General features: G+C 56.4%; 1 protein-coding gene across 1 annotated transcript; it reads right to left on the bottom strand.

The window, feature by feature from the left end:
- Positions 1–5,038: 5,038 nt before the first annotated feature.
- Positions 5,039–6,746, bottom strand: LOC123185866 (zinc finger protein ZAT1). The gene has a single exon (XM_044597680.1). It carries the CDS (start codon positions 6,582–6,584, stop codon positions 5,700–5,702), a length of 885 nt encoding a protein of 294 aa, XP_044453615.1. The 5' UTR covers positions 6,585–6,746; the 3' UTR covers positions 5,039–5,699.
- Between the last annotated feature and the right edge of the window lie 7,964 nt (positions 6,747–14,710).

Below are 14,710 nucleotides of genomic sequence, written 5' to 3' on the forward strand. Positions count from 1 at the left end.
AGTAATATTAAGCTTTACATGCCGTTCGATAACCTGGTGGCATATCATACTCAAACACAAATAAATAAGAGAAGCTTTAATCCAAACATTCATTTACTGATCAAATTTGCTAAGTCTAAGTCGACCGAGACTTCGTTAAGTCTCTGTCGATGCTATATCCGTGAAATCTTGATATGTGTAAAATTTTCTTTTTTCTCTCTCTTGCATGTTATGTTACTTGACTGAGACTTGGTTAAATCTCAATCGACTGAGACCAAGCCACACCCTTTACTGATTTCTTCAGAAGAGCGGCGTCCTTCACTGACTTTCTCAAAACAAGCAAGGTTCTTCACCATTAATATGCAGTTATCCATTTCTCCAACTAACTCCATGACACGCATGTCTTCCACTTCATCGGTGTACCATATCTAGGCTAGGTCCTAGATCACTCACTCACTGCCTTACCAGTTGGAGTATAACCAACCGGGAGAAAAAGGGGCATCCATATTCCCTCGATATTGTTCACCAACCTAGCAATGCTGAATTTTTCGTGGCTCTACTGATGCTGCCTCACATTACTCATTTGGTGTGTTTGTGAAGCATCTGATTCCAGGATGAATACTGAATCTGGTGAGTATTGCCAGTCCTAGTGGAATTATGCATACCATGAACAAGCAAATAAAGAAACAGTAGCCGACCAAGAAAAAAGAGCCTGGGGTCCAGAGATGGCCTTGAAATTAGGGTGAATGCATGTCTGTCATGTTATCACATTCGATCGACATCTGGTCCTTAATTTCATAGCTAACTCAAGGACCTATGACTGAGACAGCGAGGGCAATAAAATGCTGATCTAGCGAGCTGATGGTGAGACGGAGAGGTGCGGAGGAGGCGAAGAACCGTCTTGGCTGCAGAAGCAAGCAAGAATCCTACCACTTGGCGTGAGCACTTTGAGCCCTACTAATTAACAGTGGCCCCTGAACAAACCAGGAGGCGCTGCACCAACCAAAGTATATATGTGACCGGCACACTGATGATGGAGTGTCGGTTTGCGTCAACTTTGGGAACGAAAATCCCACATCTACGTGCACTAACGAAAAGTTTTACGTAAACTGCCAAACAAGATGTAGCATTGCTCCTTTGGAAACCAGGAACGGCAGGCGAAAGCATACCGGTGATGAACAAGAAAGAGATGTGCACTCTGCATTGCAATAAAAAACAAACAAACAAACAAAGGTAATTTCAGCGGATTTGCTCATACAGCGTTTGAAAGTTCTCGATCATGTAACTGACGTAAACTGTACATGACCAACTCTGCGTTTGCACTTGGCTTGAACCAAGACGCAAAGGCAACGGGACGGGACAGGGAAAGCAGGAGAGAAGATCGGCGCGGTAGCTAAGCTAGCTAGCTAGCGGTTCGTGCGCCACCCGCACGGCGTCGCGTTCTGGCTAGCCAAGGGGCATGGCATGATGACGATGTACGACGCGTGCCCGCCTTGATTGCTCGATGCATGGCGACGGTGGCCACCTAACCTAACCGACCACGTGAGTGAGTGCGCGACGCCGACGTTCAGCTGTGCTCGACGAAGGACTGACCCAATCAATGTACGCCCGCCGTGTACACTCCTGATACGATGCATGCTGGTGCGCAGGCCCGGCTACTACGTAGGAGTACGTACTCCTACTTGGCTAGCCGGAGGCATTTATACACACCTTCGGCTTCAGAGACGCATGCTAGTGCATTTTCGTTGCGAGATCGTTTTAACGGACGGGCCTCTCCGCTGGCTGCCTGGCCGGACCAGGTCAGTGAAGGAGAGGCAGGGAAAACGGAAAACCGTCGCGTCACACGAACAGCGCCGTGCCGCGCGGCACGCACGCACGACGACTGGGGGAGCCGGCGGCAAACCGAGGTAGCAGGAGGGGTACGTACAGATGGATGGTGGTTCGGCCACGCGCTGTGAAAGGTGACCTGTTCGCTGGCGCCTGGGTACCAGCGCCTCCCGAGTTTCGCCGATCACCAACCAGCGGAGAGGTAGTACTAAGGCCAACTCCAATGTGTGACCCAAACAGACGTTTGTTTTATTCGAATTTCGTTTATTTGGGTGTGATAATGATCCTATATGAATCAAAGTGTTCTCGCCTTGGCTATATGATCCTGTGCGAATGCTCTTCCTTCTATTTTGTGCTTCGGCCTTTTTGGTGAGCTAGTCGATGAAACATAATGGCTCTTGCGAAATGTCGAGCTCGTCCTCATCTTCACAATGCAAGTCATCATCTTCATGCCACGAGTTGCCATGGTCGTCCTCACCGGCATCATCATGGTCGCCGAACTGAGAGTCATGGTAGGTAGCACGACCATCCTGGGTCCTGGCTTTGGGTCGCGCCGGGATCAAAAGGTTGCTTATGGCCGTCGACGTGGAACGCCTCACCACGGCCCTCGAAGACGACGTTTTGCATGAACGAGGAGTAGTACGGGTCGTCGACCATGGGCGCCTGCGTCGGCGGTGGCATATCGCCGAACAACTTGCGGGCGCCGGCAATGGTAGCCGACTCGAACTACCGGGGCTGCTTCCTTTGTGAGCCGTCTTCACAATGGCCAGCGCCACTGTACCCCGGCATGATGTTGAGGTCGATGACAGCCGCGGGCGTAGTCGGTTCGACCACCACGCAGTCCGGCGACGTAGAGAATCATGTTTTCCCATGGTCGTGCGGCGGCGGAGCACGAAAATCCGGCGGTGCCGTGTGACACGGACGAGCTTGGGGAACGGTGCTGTGGCGGTCGATGAATACCACCCATCATGAGGAGGCGTGCGCCTTGGAGACGATGGACTCCTTGTCGTCGGTCTCGGCCTGGTGCTACATCACACGCCACAGGGCACACTCGGATGCGTACTGCGCGGCGGCCTTCTTCTCCTTTTCAACGGCTCGCCGGTCCCTCCTCTTGGCCGATTCCCTGTCGAGCTTGACGGCGGACGCTAGCGAGAGCTCCGATCGCGGCTTCTTCGTCACGAGCTTCTTCTTCTTCGCCACGGCCTTCTTCGCGACAAGCGGTGGGTCTCCAGGATTCGCGTCGTCGGCCATGGTGGACGAAGAGAGGGGAATACCGGGGGCGCGGGAGAGTGGAGGGCGGGGCGCGAAAGGTTTTGGAGGAAAAGAAGGGAAAGTGGCCGGTTATGCCATTGACGGGCGGGCCAGGGAAGGACAAGGGGGCGCATTCCGCCCGTCCCCGCCTATCCGCTCGGCCGCGAACTCGACTCAAACTTGAGCCGGAAATAGGTTGAAAGCGGACAGAAAACAGATGGGCGCTGGCGGAGAGGATGAGTCGCGCATTGGAGTCGGCCTAATGCCACCACCTCTATACGCGTAGGGAGGTGAGCCAATCAACTCGGCGGTCAACCAGTTTACCTTGCCACTGGCCTGTCCCTGTTGCCCGTGGATCCGGCTTGCCTGCTCCCTCCCCATGCTTCCATCCGTGCTCCCACTTCATCCTACGGATGTCTTTTTCTCCTTTTTCTTTCTAATCTAATCATCTTCCCCCCGCTCTGATTTTAAGAGGGTAGCGCCGGGCTTTATTTTGTTTTAATCAAATCAAGCCACGTACGCGAGAGCACGGATGAGAGCACGCGCAGGGAGTAGGCAAGTACCGTCCGTTGCCTGCCGCTGAGTGCGCGGAATAGTCGCCTACGCAACGGATACGCACAAAGTACTGTATATTGGTGGCACGCAGGTTAAGCTGAGCAGCGGCGGAGGCCTTTGCCTTTGGTCGACCTTCCGTGCGTGCTCGGCTGCACACGGCGATGACCATAGCAAGTGGTATACGCACCCTGCGTCATCGTTTCTTCGTTCCGAACAAGCAGCATATTTTTCACATGCCCGTTTTTCCTCCGATAACTGGCAAAATCGACAATCGATTATGTTTTCCATATATTTTTCACTACTAGCCATGAAAGAATGGCCTTTGGAGTGTGAGTGTGAGTAGCATCACTGGTCCAACGCCAGCAGGAATTCCCAGGCGTCGCGTGATGGGACGGCCACGGCGTGCTCACACCGCACCCTGTTGTTCTCCACTCACGGAGTCTTGCTTGCAGCGACCACGACACCACGGAAAAGCCAGTAGCCGGGTCAAACACCGGTGTGCTCGATCCGTTTCATAAGCGGTTACCTTTTCCCGTGTCGTTGAAACATTCTACTGGTATGAATACTGTATAGTACCGATGCCAGTTCGTGTTTTTTTGCCGAGCCACAGGCATGGAGTAGGACTATGGCTTCAGCAGCAGTTAGAATAGAAGAGGAGGATCGATGATGAAAATCGCAGGCGTCCGGTCCAACCATGATCCGATCCGATGGGCCATCCCGTGCCGCCACGCACGTGAGGCAGCCCCGCCTCGTCCGGCCGGCCCCACGTCCCCCTGAATCTCTCCCCGTCCCCACCCTCCCGCTACCGCCACACGGAGGAGCACACGCGTGCTGCAGGGGCAAGGGAGGGCCCACGTGTCATCCCTTGTTCCCTCCCGGCTCCACCAGCTGCCGGGTGGACCAAGCAGTTCACCCCCGCGATCCGCCTCGGCCCGCGCCCCCGCAGCTTCTTTCTTTCCGCAGGCGGGCGAGGCCGGTACGCCGGCGATTAGCAAGAGCGAGCCGATTAAACTAAGAATAATCCCGGATTAGGCGTGCGTTAACTATCCTGCTAATCCCAGCACAAGTTAGTCAATATCGCCCACGCCACCGAGGTTCGTGGCCACTGACCTGACCAGTCGATGCGAATCCAAACATAGGATGGAGAGGGACGGGCGCCACGTGGGCGAGGGCGGCGGCCCATGCCGCAACTACCTCCTGCAGAATCGGCTGCGGTTCCAGAGGCCTCCCTCCCAACTGTTGACAGAGATCCAGGCCCCAACCCAACAAACCCAGCCCCCAAAAAATCTAGTATAAAAAAAAAATCTGACTTGAAAGTGAAAAGCTACACAGACCCTGCACAGTGCACAGCAGCAATGGAGCAGGTAATCTTCACGGCTGTACCGCGATTGAAACGACATTCCGAGCCGCTTTATTTGTTGGTTATACGGCCATTTTGCTTGCAGGATTCAATGCAATGCGCAGCACAGTATGGGGAAGGGAATGTGGTGGGAAGCGAGCGAGGCAGACGTGGGCTGGGCTACAGGGGGAGCAAAGTACAGCGGCCCTTTTCGCTGCTCCTGCATTCTTGTTGCTATTTTGTTGCTTATGGCTTCACTACTGCCTGCCTGCCTGCTAGCGAGTAATGATCGGTTGCTTGGTGAAGTGCCATGCCATGCCATGCTATGCTAATATGCGATAGACAGTTGGAACAAGAACAGCTGGAGACTGCGACAGACAGCAACAGTTTAGCTAAATTTTGCCCTATTTTCTTGTAGGCTACCAAGATCGAGCCAAAAGAGAAACAATACTAACTAGCAGCAGCAGCTGGCTCTGTTTGCTGGCCCGATCTACTCTGTTCCGTAGCTTGAAACAAACAAAAAGACACACCAGAGCCGAGGGAGAGGAGAACTACAGCACGAAAAATAACTACCCATAGACGGATGCCTCTCTTTTTCTTAACCCTTTTCTTCTTTACCTTTTTGGCTTACTGCCTGAGCACCATCTTTCTCGCCAGCGATCACAGGCCCGGATCATCCATCTCCACTGGAACCAACCCACCGACCGACCGAAAGGAAAAGCACGCCGGATTGCTTGCTCTGCTTGCTTCAGTGGCCTGGCCTTGCCGCGAGGAAGGGATCTGACACGGCGGAGAGCTCCACGTCCTCGAACGGCGCCGGGAGGTTCAGATCAATGAGGCCCAGGCTTTTCATCGCGGCCGCCGGATGAGCGGCCACGGCGGCGGCGGCTGGGCGGAGCTGGGGCCGCTTGTGGCCGCCGAGGGCCTGGCCCGACGCGAACACGCGGGAGCAGCAGGGGCACTCGTGCGGATGCGGCGGCGGCTTCGTGCCCTCCTCGCATTCCGGCAATGGCTGCAGGTGGGTGGACGCGGGAGGCGGGCTGAGCGGGGGCGCGCAGCAGCCGCCCCTGCCGCCGCGGACGTGGCTCGCGCGGTGCCCGCCCAGCGCCTGGTACGATCGGAACACCTTCTTGCACGCCGGGCACTGGAACCGCGTCCGCTTCTGCTCGGCCGCCGGGGGCGCGGGTGCGGCCTCTGCGTCGTCGGAGTCGGCGGCGCGGTAGGACGGCGGCGGCGCGGGCCAGGAGTCGCGGGAGAGCATCATGAGGGACCGCGCGACGTCCTCCTCCGGCGTGGCGGCGTCGGACACGGAGCTCACCGGCTCGGCGTCGCGCGATCCGGCATGCACGCGCTTGGCGCCAGGCGACTGCGACGGGTACTCCGCCTCGCTCTCGCGATCCGAGAAGTCGGACTCGGCGAGGCGCGCCCGCCGCTTGGGCTTGCCGCGGAGCACGTGGGCCTGGATGGCCATCCTGGCGTCGTCGTCCGCGGCCGCGACGGAGGTGGACGCGGAGGAGGCCGACGAGATCTGCTGCGGCCGGGCGACCTTGACGGAGTGGGAGCGCATGTGGCCGGCGAGCGCGCGCGGGCTGGCGAAGCGGCGGGAGCAGAGCTTGCATGTGTTCTTGGCCATGGCGAGAGAGCTCCGCCGGGCCGAGAGATGGCTAAAAATACGAGCTTTGGGAGGAAGGAAGGGAAGGAAACGGAGTGTGCGAGAGAGTAGGAGGGCCAGGAGGAGCCGCCTCCGCGGGGCTCGTCTGCGGAAGTTGGAATATCGCGGAACTGCCAAGCTCCCTTCCTTCCGCCTTTTATTCCATTCTTTTCCTTTCGCCCCCTCCCTCTCTTTCCCGGACGGCCCCCCGTATTCTCCACTTATTACTACTATGCCATGCCATTGGTATTTGCTCTGTAGAAATCAATTTTTTTGCCGAGTTATTGTTCTGGATTAATGGTAGATCGTAAGTATATTAGCAGCAGCAGCACGAAAGAAATGTACTGAATCCAATGCCCTGCTGGCGCACCGCGTTGTGGTCCATGCCGCATTGTTTAGCACGGTTGCATTGTTGCACGGGATTACACTTTTGGTAGTAGCAGGAATCAAGCCATTATTTGCTACCATACCTGAACGATTTTGCATAAGTTGTGCTTGATAACTTTTTTTTTGCGAGATTTGTGCTTGATAACTTGCCATGTGAGATGGTATGTGATATTTGGCACATGGCTGTCAATTCTTCCCTTTATGGGACTTGCGCAATATGACCAATGCTTTCCTTGTGAGGCCGCCACCCCATATTCCCATCCATCCAAATCAAGGGCGACGATGCTTCCTTGCTTCCATCCTCCACCTTGCTCCGGTGGTGCAGACGATCAGTGAGTTGAGTAGGGTAGATAAAGAGCTCACAATGGGGTGATGGGGACAAGGAGTGGGTGACAAGAAGGAGAGCGAACAGCAAAGTGCATGCATTGGCACTGCAAGGTGGAGTGTGACTTGGGGCATTGGTGATAGGTGGCAAATTAATCAGCTGTGGGGATCTAAATCCGGTGGTAATGGCACGCAAGGGTCACGTACACTGCACCACTGTTTTCACCACTTTCCCATTCGCTTTGGAAAAAAAATCCCATTAAATCACTGTAGAAATTATGACCCCGGAGCCGGAGGTGGTGGTGGGAGCAGCAAGTAGCACGTCGTAGTACTAGGGCGCCTACGCTGTCGCCGTATCATCAGACTCGATCGAGAACCCATGACACGTCCATCAGATCAGCGTCGTCCCGGGCGGTAACTCCTGCCCCCACGTTGAAAGCCGAAGCCACTTTTCGCCCTCTCGCATGGAGCATCGACCGAATCTCCCGTCAGTTTCTACCACGGCGGTGCATGTACGCCCCCGCTCGTGTAAAAAGTTGCGAAATCCAGCATCGTGCGGCCGCGAGAGCAGAGCATCTGTGCGCTGTGCGACGCGCGAGAACGACGCGCCCGCCCGTCCGTCCGTGCCTGCCAACTAACCGCTTTGCAGATTTCTCTCCTCTTCTCTTCTCTTCTCTGGCTGGCTATTGTTACGGGTCGCACACAGCCCGCGCACGATCGATTTTACCAGTACACGATGATATACTAGTATTACCCAACTAAAACAAACACCAGCAGTAGTACCTATCCATCTATCTAATCTGTCTACTCACCCTCCAATCCAAAGTTACTAGAATTGAGTCTAGTATAAAGTTGAGTAATCCATGTCTAATACAAAGTTGAGTCATTTATTTTGAAACGGAGTGCATTCCCAATTGCTTGTTGTGCAAGTATGCATCAATCTACAAAAAATTCCATAATGTGCAAGTATTGCTATATTTTAGCTCATTGTGTCGTGTTCATGGTCATATTTTATCTACCCAAAACCGACACTATCAATCAAGAATATTCATACATACACATGGGGATGCTACCCTAGCATCAGTAGCCAGTACTCCCTCCATCCGGAATAAATGCACTTCTATCTTTTGTCCTAATATAAGTCAAAGTTTTAAATTTTAGTTGGATCTACACTGCCCTTTGACACTATCAAGAACACGAGGGGGGGGGGGGCGAATGAGAAGGGATCTAGCCGACCCCCACCACATAGCCGCGCCGCGCCAACCATCGCCCACCATGCAAGCGGCCTGGACACGATAAGACGAAAAAGCCCTCGGCGGGGAGCAATATTCCCGTGCGGTGGCATGGGATATTTACCGGCCGGCGAGCGCGGCAATGGGCACACAGGCCCGCCCGCACACCCGCTCGCTGACGTTCGGGGGCCACCAGCCGGGACCCCACAGGTCAGGGACATAGGGCCAGGCAGACGGGGCGGACGGGACGGGGTTCGCGCGGTTTCGCGACTGCTACAGGGAGGCGGGATTCGATCCGACGGAGCAGGCCATCCCACCGCTCGATCCGATGGCCGAGAACGCATCAAGGGAACCGATCGAACGGCCAGGAGGCCCAAATCGCTGAGGAGCCAGGGAGTTCGATCGTAGTCGTTTTTCTAGATGCTGCTGCTGCTAACCACCACTACAATCTACTGCTTGATATCATCCGCGCAAGTAGGACTACAAGTCTTCCCTCAAAAAAAAAAAATAGGACTACAAGTCAAGCAGCGGCTTCGGTCTTGAATACGAGGCAGCTGGGCTAGACGAGTGAGATGATACTCTCCTACTACATAGGCCAGCAGCGTGTTGTTTTCTCCCCGCGCTTCTGCTCGTACTCTAGTGGTGGAGATCTTTTCTCTTCTTCTTTTTTCTGTCATTTTCCTGGCGTCCTTCTACTTCTCCGGATGCCCATTCGTCGCACGAGAATCGTCGTAGTCTCGAGTGACGAGTGGGTCGTGGCAACTGCAGTGCTTTCTTTTCCTTCTTCTTTTCAAGTTGAAGTGGAAAGAAACATGTGCAAGTGGAAACAGCTAGCTGCCCCAGGTAGCAGCATGCATGGCTGGCTATGAATGGACAACGGAGTGGTGATTTCTGTTGAGACGGGCGTCGCTGGAACAGCTATGCTGCCGTGAAAAGCGACGTCATTCCAAGTTTAGGGCGTTGCAACTGTCAGAGGCACGCAAACGGATCGCCGAGAATTAAGCTTAGACCAACTCCACTGCGCGACCCTATCTTGTCCGGCTTCGTTCTTTTGGGGTAAAACGGACAAAGGAGGCAGACCAGCGCGCGACGGCCCGGACCCATCCTGTCCGTTTTGTGTCCGAGCCGACCCATTTCGAGCGTAAACTTACGCCGGGTTTGGGTCGCGGCGGACACCAAACGGACGCGCGCTTGTCCGCGTCGGGGCCGCGTGGCAGGCGGCCACCTACCTCCCACCCGCCCATATCAATGCGCACGAGCGGGCGGCCCCACCTGGCATCCGCACGTCGAACGGTCGCCGTCCTTTTTTAAGTGGGAAGTATGGACGGGTCGTCGTCCACACTGCCCCACGCCACCCCGCGGCCTCCTCGAAACCCGACATCGGCGACCACGTCCCAAACCCTAGCCAAGAACTCGCCGGCCGGCCGCCCGCAGCCAAGGAGCTATGGAACTACGGCCGCAAAGGCAGGCACGACCGCGAGGCTGGCTCCTCGTCGGGACGCCGCCGCGGCTCGGTGAAGAAGGAGACGCCGTCGCCATCGCCACCACGCCGGGCCCCCGTGCTGCCCACGTTCTCCATCGCGCCCACGTCCGCCAGCGCGCGCGCCCGACATTACGTCCGTGCGTCGGTGTGCCACCGTTATTGGGAGACGAGGACGCCGCTCCCCTGGAGCGACGCCCATCTCCCCAATAACTGGCATCTGTCCGCCGACCGGGTCCCGATCCCTCCGGTCCCGACGAGCGGCCGTGCGCGCGAAGAGGAGATCGAGCGCCGCCGCCGCCTCTTCCCCGACGACCTCTTCTACGATCCCAGGTACGCCCCCGACTCCGCGCTGTAGGACACCTGGTTTCGTGACGAGCACGACACCAGGCGCGCGTCCTTCTTCGCCGACACCTCGACGGGGCCGCGGCGGCCACGACAGGGGCGCGCCCAGGAGCGCGGGCGTAGGCGGGTGCGCGGCGTCACGCCCACGCCATCGCCATCGCCGTCTCCGTCGCCCCCTCCACCTCCTCGCATGTCAGCGGAGGAGGAGGCCCGTCTCCTCAAGCGTGTCATGGACGACTCCATGTACACGCACAACGAGCGGCAGTGGGACGGCCTGGAGGAGGCCATGGCCCTCTCTGCCGCCGGGGACGTCGCCTTCCCGGAGCTCCAGATGGTGGCCGTGGAGGACGAGAAGAGGGAGGACCCGCCGGCCGCGTTCCAGCAGCTGCTGGGCCAGGGGTGGGCTGGTCCTGCACTGCTCCGGAGATGTCCGCCGGCGTGGGCGTGAACTGGTGCCCCACTCCGCCGCGGTCACCGGAGCGGGAGGCCTCGCCACGGGAGGAGGTGGTGCAGGCACCTCCGGCCGTCCAGCCCGCCCCCGTCCACCACGCACCTCCGGCCCATCTGTGGACGCCACTGGACTACGCCGACCTCGTCAGCGACGACGACGACACCGGCGGCTAGTGAAGACGGCGACGACCACGGCACCGACGGGCGCGGCAGGAGCGCGCGGAAGGCGGAGGCGTTTTTTTATTTTGTTTTATATGTTAATTACGAAAACTGGGCCTTTTAAGTGGCCGTGCAAACTGGGCCGTTTTGTGGTCATCCCCTATATATGTTTTATGTTTTTTTAAAATGCTTTCATTTAGTTTTTTAGTTATTTCATTCTAGTTTTTATATTTGTTTTATTCACGTCCACCCCGAACACGATTTGGGGTGCGGCCGCGCGGTGCGCGCACGCACGACCCATCTGACAAAGGCGGACACGGGCGAACCCATCGGCGCCTCAAAGGGACAAAATCCGGCCAATCCGGATGTCCGTTTGGGGTCGTGCGGTGAAGTTGGCCTTAGTATTTCCTCCGTTACTTTTTAGTCTGCATATAATATTTGGTCAAAATCAAACTTTGTTAACTTTGACAAAATATATAGAAAAAAATATCAAGATTCATAATATAAAACCAATATTGTTAGATGCATCATGAAATTAATTTTCATACCATATAGCTTTAGTATTTGTAGATATTGATATTTTTTTATAAAGTTGGTCAAACTTTATAAAGTTTGACTTTGATCAAATCTTATATGCAGACTAAAAAACAGATGAAGTATCTCAAAGCTCCGTTGCTGAGCATCTCGTGCACTAGACCTAACGGACTCACAGTTTTAGAGCATCTGCAGCCAGGGGCGTCAAACGCATATCAAACGCTTGAGCGGGCTGACCGGTCATCAAAAACCGACTCATCCGGACGCCTTAAACCATTCTCAGACATTCGGACTGTCCGCCGCTCCTCATATCCAGCTCAAATAGAGAGCGGATATAGGGTGATTCGGGCGCGCTCGGACGCGTCTGTCACATCAGCCCGGCCCACCCCCGACCCCATATATATCCCTCCGATGAACCCTAGGCCTCAGTCCACTCCACTCTTTCTGTCCTTCCCTCTTCCCAATTCGCCCTCTCCTCTTCCCAATTTGATCCATGGCGGATGTCCGGAGCGGCTCTGCCTCCAATGGCGACAAGAGCGACGTCCACGCGGTCGCTCTCCGCATTGCTCTGCGCCGCTCCCATCTAGATCAGGGTGGCACAACGGAGGTAGCTCACGGAGCAACGCGTCATCCCCTTTTGCCCGACGTTGTAGTGCAGGCGACGTTGTTGGGCCGTCTCGTCTGGCACGCAGCACTGGTGGGAGCGCCGCCCGCTCCGCCCCAATCCAGGAACGCCGCCTGGACGACACCCCGTCCATTCTACTTTCGGAGAAAGTCCATGGGCACCGTTGGGTGCTTGTGCCCATGTCGGCGTCGGGCCGGTCGAGGATGCCCGAGTTGGAGGCACGGGCCGCACGGCGTGAGCGGCAACGCGCGAGGAAGGCCATGGCAGCGGGCGACGCGTCGACCAGGTGTCGGGCATTCGCGCGCACCCGTCGATCCCGAGGACGCGCTCATTGTGTCTGTCCTCCGACGCTCTCGACACGGCGGAGACGGATGCACGGCGACTGCGGTGGAAGAACGCCAAAGCGCTCCGGCTCGCTATCAAACCGTTGGAGCGCGAGGCATCGGCGAAGACGAGGGGGCACATCGAGGAGCGGGAACGCTTTCTCCGGAGGCTTGCCGGGGGTCACATGGAGCTGTCCGACAATGGCTCAAGCTCCGACAATGGCGACAATGACCCTCCGGCGGCCGACGCATACACCGAAGGCCAAAGCAATACTGCTGAACGCAAGAGGAAGGGAGCGGCGAGGAAATGGTGATTTCCTCCTCCCTTCTCAGTTGAATTAAGGTTTTTAATCATATTTTTAGGGTACTATCCAATTGAAACGGCATCTTTTGGTTGTCTGATGATCGTTTATGCTACGATTATGCCCCTTTTTAACTAGATTCGTGGTAGTTCGTTGATCTTCGTAGGTTTATTTTTGTACATGCATGTGTTGCATGGATATGAGGGATCAAATTTAAGATATTAAGCGTCGCGTGAAGGGAGGCCAACCAGCTATGCCACGTGGCGCAAGCTGGTTGGCCGCGGTGAAAAAGCTTTTGGGGTTAAACCCATTAAGCGTCACGTGAAGGGGGGCCAACCAGCTATGCTACGTGGCGCAAACTGGTTGGCCGTGGTGAAAAAGCTTTTGGGGTTAAACCATTAAGCGTCGCGTGAAGGGCGGACAACCAGCTATGCCACGTGGCGCAAGCTGGTTGGCCGCGGTGAAAAAGCTTTTGGGTTAAACCCATTAAGCGTCGCGTGAAGGGGGGCCAACCAGCTATGCTACGTGGCGCAAGCTGGTTGGCCGCGATGAAAAAGCTTTTGGGGTTAAACCACTAAGCACGCCGGACAACCAGCTATGCCATGTGGCGCAAGCTGGTTGGCCGCGGTGAAAAAGCTTTTGGGGTTAAACCCATTAATCGTCGCGCGAAGGACAACCAACTAGCTATGCCACGAGGCGCAATCTGATTGGCCGTGGTGAAAAAGCTTTTAGGGTATTAGTATACTTCGTATAAGTATTTTTCTCATGACTTTATTGCTCGAAGATGACCTCAAGGCTCCGTTGCTGAGCATTTGGTGCACTAGACCTAACGGGCTCACAGTTTTAGAGCATCTCCAGCCAGGGGCGTCAAACACATATCAAACGCTTGAGCGGGCTGACCGGTTATAAAAACCCGACTTATCCGGACGCCTTAAAGCATTCTCAGACATTCGGACTGTCCGCCGCTGCTCATATCTAGCTCAAATAGAGGGCGAATATAGGGTGATTCGGGCGCGCTCGGACGCGTCCGCCACATCAGCCCGGCCCACCCCGACCCCATATATATCCCTCCGATGAACCCTAGGCCTCAGTCCACTCCACTCTTTCTGTCCTCCCCTCTTCCCAATTCGCCCTCTCCTCTTCCCAATTTGATCCATGGCGGATGTCCGGAGCGGCTCCGCCTCCAATGGCGACATGAGCGACGTCCACGCGGTCGCTCTCCGCATTGCTCTGCGTCGCTCCCGTCTAGATCAGGTTGGCACAACAGAGGTAGCTCACGGAGCGACATGTCATCCCCTTTCGCCCGCCGTCGTAGTGCAGGCGACGTTGCTGGGCCGCCTCGTCTGGCGCGCAGCATTGGTGGGAGAGCCGCCCCAATACAGGAACGCCGCCCGGACGCCACCCCGTCCATTCTACCTCCGTAGAGAGTCCACGGGCACCGTTGGGTGCTTGTGCCCACGTCGGCGCCGGGCCGGTCGAGGACGCCCGAGTTGGAGGCGCGGGCCGCACAGCGTGAGCGGCAACGCGCGAGGAAGGCCATGGCAGAGGGGGACACGTCAACCAGGTGTCGGGCATTCGCGCGCACCCGTCGATCCCGAGGACGCGCTCATTGTGTCTGTCCTCCGACGCTCCCGACACGGCGGAGATGGATGCACGGCGACTGCGGTGGAAGAACGCCAAAGCGCTCCGGCTCGCTATCGAACCGTTGGAGCGCGTGGCGTCGGCGAAGGCGAGGAGGCACATCGAGGAGCGGGAACACTTCCTCCGGAGGTTTGCCGGGGGTCACATGGAGCTGTCCGACGATGGCTCAAGCTCCGACAATGACGACAATGACCCTCCGGCGGCCGACGCATACACCGAAGGCCAAAGCAATACTGCTGAACGCAAGGGGAAGGCAGCGGCGAGGAAATGGTGATTTCCTCCTCCCTTCTTAGTTGAATTAAGGTT

Source organism: Triticum aestivum, chromosome 2A (genome assembly GCF_018294505.1).
Source record: "Triticum aestivum cultivar Chinese Spring chromosome 2A, IWGSC CS RefSeq v2.1, whole genome shotgun sequence".
Taxonomy (NCBI): Eukaryota; Viridiplantae; Streptophyta; class Magnoliopsida; order Poales; family Poaceae; genus Triticum; species Triticum aestivum.

What these genes read in the sequence shown, in the direction of transcription:
- LOC123185866 (XM_044597680.1), bottom strand. Translation starts at nt 6,584, where the DNA reads ATGGCCAAGAACACATGCAAGCTCTGCTCCCGCCGCTTCGCCAGCCCG.